This window comes from Miniopterus schreibersii (assembly GCF_964146895.1).
Source record: "Miniopterus schreibersii genome assembly, chromosome: 2".
Taxonomy (NCBI): domain Eukaryota; kingdom Metazoa; phylum Chordata; class Mammalia; order Chiroptera; family Miniopteridae; genus Miniopterus; species Miniopterus schreibersii.
This window is the reverse complement of record NC_138102.1, coordinates 144,126,805-144,134,884: the sequence shown is the minus strand read 5'-3', so window position 1 is coordinate 144,134,884 and position 8,080 is coordinate 144,126,805. Positions and strand designations below refer to the sequence as shown.

General features: G+C 38.5%; 1 protein-coding gene across 1 annotated transcript; it reads right to left on the bottom strand.

Annotated features, from left to right (window-relative positions):
* Positions 1-2,380: 2,380 nt before the first annotated feature.
* On the bottom strand, positions 2,381-3,312 carry OR10AD1 (olfactory receptor family 10 subfamily AD member 1; the record flags this gene model as incomplete). The annotated part of the gene is given in 8 exon segments (XM_081128191.1): positions 2,381-2,452; positions 2,456-2,476; positions 2,480-2,617; positions 2,619-2,864; positions 2,868-3,039; positions 3,041-3,080; positions 3,083-3,200; positions 3,202-3,312. Coding segments are annotated over 8 exon segments (918 nt in total).
* Between the last annotated feature and the right edge of the window lie 4,768 nt (positions 3,313-8,080).

The window sequence follows — 8,080 nt, the reverse complement described above, 5'->3', positions numbered from 1 at the left end:
CACTTAACTTCTGTGAGCCTCAGCTTTGCATCTCAAAGTGGAGTTAATGCTAGTACTTCGAGGGTTTTGTTATGATTAAATAGAAAGCTGTTACAGCATAAGTGCTTCATAAATGTTAGCTGCAGTTATCTGCCCTCCTAATGTACTTTGTGTAGGCCTCTTGCAACCTTTGCCCTTTGTAGTACCATTGCTTGTCCGTGTCTGCGCTATTTCGCTTGGAGCTTAAACACCAGAACTGTGTCTTGTTTATGATGTCAGCATATAACAATGCTGGGCATATGTACACTATGAAATTATTCTCATAAAACTTTTTTTAAAGCACTCTTTCCTCTCCTTTTCCTGTAATCCACGCCCACCCCCCTTCACTTTTTTCTTTTAAAGGCTCATGGACACAGGAATTTTCAAACTTGGAGAGGAAACTGAGATGTGAGGGGGAAGAATAAGCACTTCTTTTGTTCTCTGTGGTGACCAAGATGGCCTTACCATCCCCATTTCCATTTGACTAAACTCTAGACAGGTTTCTTCTTGACTGTAGGCACCTGACCTCCCTTCTCTCAGAGCACTTACTTGTACAGTAATGGCAAATTCCTTCTCTGCCCCTTTGAAATGTATACAAATCTTAAAAGCCTCTTGCCAGTTTTAAGACCCAGGGAATGTCTTTCTCAAGGACCTGGGAGCCATCCCTTTGAAAGGTAACCCTCAAGGAAGATAGCGCCCCAATTCCCTAGTTTCTGTGGGAGGGTAAGAGTCTAACTTCAGTGAGCACCTTGCTCCAAATTTTGAAAAACCTCCTTTAAACTCACTTTTCCTTTGGGTAAGATCAATCACCATACAAAGGTGGCCTAAGACCCCTCCCAACACCCGCAGCTTAAAAAATCTCCCCACAGAGTTGAGTCCAATCTCCTATTACAATAGTCTCAAAGTCCTTCTTGCCTGTTTAACATTGCCTGGTGTAATTTTTCTTTGATAATGGAAATCTTTAGGTCCGTGCTTATTGTTTCTTCTCGATTAGAGTGGTGTCTCATTTCTTCCACCTCTCTAAGGAGTGCTTCTCACATGTCCCCTAATATCTAGATTCACCAATTTGGACTCAAAATACAGAGTTTTGTGGAGTGAAGCTACTGCTTTAAGTCACTGCAGAGGATAGTATGTGATATGAGGATGTGGAAAAGGTAGTACATCTATTTTTGAGAGCATCCTAAATGAGGTGTGTTCATCTTATGGAAGTGGTACCAGAAAATAAAGAACAGGCCTATTCCCTTTTCTTTCCTATCTGCTATGAAAGGGGCATGAGAAAGATGCAGTTTTCAAAGGAAGAGAACAGCTGAGAATATAATACCCTCTTAAGGGACTCTAGGTTTGGTCAGGGAGAGAAGCTAGAGGAAACCAGAGAGGTCAGGGTTGCAAATAGAAAGGCTTCTGCAATGGTGGAGGTAGTGTGGGGAGATATTCCTTAGAGTGCAGGGAATGAAATGGATCCATATAAGATGAGGTGGTAGGGTAGAATAGGATTGAACTGGAATAACATGAAAGATTGAAAAAAGAAAAGCAGTAGGGAGAGGGGAGTTAATTTGGGGCATGAATAGCAGAGAAGGAAACTAGTAGTCTGAGAAGCTTGTTAGCGGCACTTACTACTTGAGTCTAAAGGGAAACATCAAGCAGTCATGTTACTTAAAGAAACTAAAGGATTTAGGAGAAGGGGTTTGACACACTGGCCTCTCCCACTTGCCTTTCCCCAACAACACACAAACATAAACAAATTGAATGCGGTGTCAGCAATGTAGTGCCACCACAAATTCTTCCTCAAGGGCTAGTGGAGGTTAAGAAGATAGACTTCAGGCTGCTGACTCTTAGTTTTTTCTTTTTCTCCTTTTCTCTGACTTTTCTTAATGTCAATGCTGCTCCCTAATTCTCTTTTTCTTGCTTCTTTACTTTTTTTTTTTTCTCATATAGGAGCAGGGTGGGTGAGGGAATATTCAGGATATGAGATTAGAATGTGAGAAAGAAAAGCAGGCTGAAATAGTAAGTTGAAAGAGAAAAAAAAGTCTACACCTAAATGTATATGCAAAGCACAGGCTGGGAATAGCACGCCAAATTGCTAGACAAATACAATGAAATGGAATGAAGTGCACTTATTTATTGGATCCTATTGGAGAACTTAGAAGAAAGAAAACTCAGGAAATTCTCCCAAGGCAAGTCCAAGAGAAAACTGTGCTTGAAGTGAAGTCAGATAGATGAGCATTAGACATCAGTAGGATCTTCCAGGTTTGATGCTAGTAGAAAGGAAGCTATGGATGTTCTTTCTTGGAGCCGTTTAGCATTGGAGAGTTAGCCAACTGTCAGGGCTAAAGGAGGAGCTTCCCCTCCAGGGGTCTTCCAGCTAGACAGACTCTGTCTGGGCCAGGCGGGCCCTCCTAAAGGCCTTCACCATGGCCCCTTTCATTTCCTTGTTTCAAAAATTGTAGATGATGGGGTTTCACATGGGGGTGATGATAGTGCAGAGGAGGGAGAAAGGCTTGTCTTTGTAAAGGCCATGTATGCTGCAGGGGATCATACAGGAGAACGTGGCCAAGGCATAGAAAAAGATGACCACAGTCAAATGGGAGGTGCAAGTTAAAGAAGGTCTTCCCCCGACCTGAGGAGGGGGCTCTGCCAAGGATGGAGGCCAGGATGCAGGCATACGAGATGACAGTGAGCACCACGGGGCTGAGCAGCACCAAGATGACATCAGCAAAGATTACCCTCAGACTAAATGGGGGAGGGGGGTGTCTCCACAAGAAGAAGCTTTTTATGTGGTTGTCTCTACAAAATGGACCATGAAATGTCATATAGTCAAGCAGGATGCCATTGATCAGCCTAAAGAATCAGGCAATACTCACCAGCTTCACAAAGACCTGCTGACTCATGATCTGAGTGTAACTAAGTGGAGAGTGGGTAGCAACATAAGGATCATAGGTCATAAAAGCCAGCAGGATGCACTCAGCCACACCCACACCAAAAACCAGGTACATTTGGGTCAAGCAGATGGCAAAAGAGAGTGTGGTTCTTGACCACGAGGTGGACCAGCATCTGTGGAATATGGTGGTGATGAAGCAGATACCCAGGGAGGATAGGTGGCCAAGGAAGATATGCATGGGGCTAAACCTGGGGTCTGTCCTGGTGATGAAGATAATGAGGCCATTCATGGCCATGGCCAGGCTTATAGAGGACTAGGAAGAGGGCAAAGAGCAATGCCTGAGTGGAAAGGGAGCTCTGCTCAAAGCCCAAGACGATAAACTCTGTCACTGTGCTTCTGTTCCTTAGGTCCATCATCTAGGGCCTGCTTGAGGAGGGAGGGCAAGAAAAGCACAAGTGATATAGCTGTGTGTAAGTGCTACCTACTTGTATAAAAACAGATTGGGGGCAAAGGAATGAAAAGGACAGGAATTTCAGTGAACTTCCACATGAGTCAGCAGTGTTGTGGGTACTGAAAATGCCAAGCTATTGTAGGCTGAAATAGTGGATCATAATATGAACCAAGGGAAATTCTATTGTACTTTGTGTGGAACAGGCTGTACAAGAAATACTGTATCCAGTCTGGGAGCTCTACTTTAAATGATTATCTACAAATGGGATTATGTTCAGAGGCATAAGAGTGAAAGATCTAGGAACCAAGTAATAAACTTTGAAGGAAATTTTAATGGGCAGACTCAGGGAGAATCTGAGAGGTCCCTTTAGGTTTTCCATCTAGAAGAGAGAATTTGCTTTTTCTGTGTAATCTTAATGAGTAGAACTTGAACTAGAGAGTAGAAATACCAGAGAGAAAAATTACTAATATTTCTAATTATAAACTTTCTTTGTTCTCTTAACTATGAAAGTAATGCCTGCTCATTATAAAACGTCTGGAAAATACCAAGGAGCAAAAGCAAAACTAAATAAGTATAAAGTCACCCTGAGAGAAACCACATCAATATTTTAGTTCATATCTTTTCAGTAATTATTTTTCTAAGTTTAAGACCATCACAACATTTGAGTCGAACCTGCCACAGGAACTTAAGTGTAGGGGTGAAGTGTATCTTCAGGAAGAAATGCAGCAATTACAGCTGATTCCAAGTTAGGGGATCTGCTACAAGTCCAATAGTGAGAAAGTAAAAAGGATACAAATTAATTTCTTATTTGAAGGAGAACTGGGAACAATTGCATTCCACCCTACTTTACAGCCCCCAATAGTTTATTCATTTAATAACTGAATGCTTATTATGATCCACCTATTGTGCTAGGGGCCAGGGATATAAAATCATACATAAAAACTTCTTCCATGACCTCATGGGGATTACACTATATCCCAAGTCATTAGATCAGGGAGATAAGTAACAATATAGAGAATTCACATAACATATGGATAATATTAACAAGAAAGTACATGTTTATAAGCAGATATATTTCAAACTCTACCACCTCCATAGAGGGAATACACCCTTTTGAAGGATCATGGAACATTTGCAAAATAGTGTTGATATATTAGAGTGTTGATATAAAGAAAACTTAAATGAATTCCAAAGAGCCAAATAGTGCAGACTATATTAACCACACTATAGGCATTTAAATTTTTAAATTTCTATACAGAGAAAATTTATTTAAAATATGTTTATTTTCTCCCCTTGAGGTATGAAAAAAAGAGTGTAGGGGTCAGTTTGTGTATGGGATTTTTCTTAGGAATATTATTTATCATCACATTGTATACTTTAAATATCTTATAATTTTGTCAATTATACCCCCAATAAAGCTGACAAAAAGTCTGTCAGTCTATCACATCCAAGTGGAAAAAATATTGTGTTGGGGTCTTTTTTTACTTCAAGAAAGGATGTAAACTCTCACTGAATATTTTAAATTTATTTATTTATTTATTTATTTATTTATTTATTTATTTATTTATAAAAAATCTTTATTGATTTCAGAGAGAGGAAAGGAGAGGGAGAGAGAGAGATAGAAACATCAGTGATGAGAGAGTCATTGGTCGAGCCCACAACCCGGGCATGTGCCCTGACCGGGAATCGAACCCTGATTGCCTGGATCCTAGGTCGACGCTCAACTGCTGAGCCATGCCTGGCTGGGCTGAATATTTTAAATTTAGAATGTGTTGTTTTGAGGAATTGTAGATAACATTCTTCTGATCAGCAGGGACATCAGGAGTGTCACGTAGTTTGAGTACTGCACAAAGACTCCTGAAGGGCGAGTGAATGCTGAAATCCAGCCTGTGCTCAACTTACCAAGCTGTGTACCTTGGTGAGAGGCTGTGTAAATTTAGTGGAGGTGGTGCCTTTTTCTAATCCTTCCCTGAGAGGGAGTAACCTTTTGTAATTAGCCCATAGGTGTTAGGGAAGCCCTGCTGGTCAGGAAGATTGGCCATGTGAATATTTAAATCTCAGCACTTAAAATTTTTGTCTCATAGGACTGATGAAGTCTTAAATGGACAATAAGAAATAAGCTTATGTCCCTCTGAGTGGGTTTTAGGGAAAAAAAGGTAATAGTCATTTTTTCCTAATGCAGTGGTCCACAAACCAGCAGTAGCAGCATCACCTGGGAACTTGGTAGAAACAGAAATTGTTGTGCTTCACTCTAGATCTATGGGATCATCAACTCTAGAGCTGGGCCCAGCAATCCCTCCATGTGATTCTGAAGCACACTAATTGTTCAAACTACTGGTCTAATGCAGGGGTGGACAAACTATAGCTCTCAAGCCAAATATAGTCCACTGACTATTTTAATAAAGTTTAAATGGAACACAGTCGCACCCATTTGCTTATATGTTATCTATGTTTGTTTTCCCACTACAACAGCAGAGTTAAGCAGTTGCCACAAAGACTACATAGCCTGCAAATATGGTTGTCAGATTTAGCAAATAAAAATATAATGTGCCCATTTAAATGTGATTTTCAAACAATGAATAATTTTTATTATAAATGCTTTCCATGCAATATTAGTAACCCAACACACAAATATTTACTATCTGGGCCCTTTACAGAAAAAGTTTGCTCGCTCTTGCTTAATGCAATGATCTTAGCATGGACTTGCTTCTGATAGAAGCATGTAAAGGAAACAATGAACAAAACCTTAGTCCTGATCACACACCTGGGATTCTGGTGCATTGAATCTCAAGCACTTCCTTCCCAAGAAGGCAGCTCGCAGACTTAAAGATCAATCTGTCTGAGATGGGATAGCAGTTGGTGCCACTTATTTTTCTGCTTATTAAATTGAATATATCAGTTGCTTTTCCTTTTTTAAGTCCCTGGTGTTACACTTGTTCAATTAAGATCAAGCAGATGTTTTAGAAAGATTGTCCAATTAATACAGAAGCAATTCTGTGACACTAAAACTAGACATAATCATAAAAATAACCCTATCTACTTGAAAAATTGATAACACAAAAAGCTCTCTGAAAATAACTCTTAGGTCAAAAATGGAAATTAAAACAGCAATTACAGACTATATAAAAAACTGATAATAAAAGTAGTGTATATTAATAAGTACTGCATACAGATATTTGTTAAAGGAAAAGTTAATAGCCTGAAATACTTTTATCATTTAACTAAAGGAATAGGGATAAAGGAAATAAACCAAAACGAAATTACTCAAGAGGTTAGAAGCAGATAAACAAAATTAACCTAAGAAGGACCAGAAAGGGAAAATATATAAAGATCATAAAATAAATTATTAAATACAAAAACAGAAAAAGAGTAGAGTCAATAAATAAATTCAAGAATTGGTCCTTTAATAAGCCAATAAAATAGACAAACTACTATTCATCTAATAACAATAACAAATGAAGTGGGAAAGAAAGCATAAATACACAAATTAGAAATAAAAAAGTGTAAACCTATGTGTCTATTGACAGATGATTGATAAGAGAAGATGTGCCAGTGGACACTTAGGTTTACACTTATACACATGCAGAGTGGAATACTACTCAGCCATCAAAAGATGAAATATTGCCATTTGTGACAACCTGGGTGGATCTTGAGAGTATTGTGCTAAGTGAAATAAGTCAGATGGAAAAGGACAAAAACTATGATTTTACCCATATGGGGAACATACAACAAACATTAACAAACTAATAGAACAAACAAAAATAAACTCAGAGAGAGAGACAACAGAAGGGTGGCTACCAGAAGGGAAATTGGTGGGGAAAAGGTGAAGTGGGTAAAGAGAATCAAATATATGGTAATGGAAGGAAGCTAGACTCTGGGTGGAGAGCACACACAAGAGTATATAGGTATTGAATTATAATCTTGTACACCTGAAAATTATGTAATACTATTAACCACTGTTACCCCAATAAACTGAATAAAAAAGAACAAATAAAAAGTGAAATAATCACAGACACAACAAAAGTAAAAATAATTATGCAACAATACCTTGCAAAACCCTATAACAGTTTGAAAGTCTGGAAATACAGATAACTTTTTAGGTAAATATAAATCACTCTAATTCATTAAAGAAAAGATAGAAACCAAATTAAACTAATATCCTGAGAGAAGTGAAAGAAATGCAGCAGTTCTGAACCATGGCTTCATATTATAGTCACTTGAAGAGTTTTAAAATGTCCCCATGCCCAGGCTGCATACCATACTAATCAAAACAAAATGTATTCAGAGAGATTCAGGCATCAATTGTTTTAAAATCTCCCCAGGTGATTCCAATGTGCAGCCAAGTTTGAGAACTATTAAACTAGAGAAAGTTGAGAAAGAGCTCCAGGCCCTGATAGCCTCAGAAGTTCTTTCTAAGCTTGCAGCAATCAGATATTTTTGAAAGCTACTGAAACTGTTCATAAGAAAAAATAAGTTTCCTGATTACTTCTACAAAGTCATCAAATCATTGATACCAAAACCTGAAAAAGTACACAAAAGAAAATTGTAACCAAGATAACATTAATAATGAGGAAATGGGCAAAATAAATCATGAGCAAATGGAATCTACCAGCATTAAAGGAATAGTGTGGAAAACAGTATGGAGTTTCCTCAAAAAAATTAAAAATGGAACTTGCCTTTTGACCCAGCAATCCCACTTCTGGGAATATATCTGAAGAAACCCCAAAACCTGA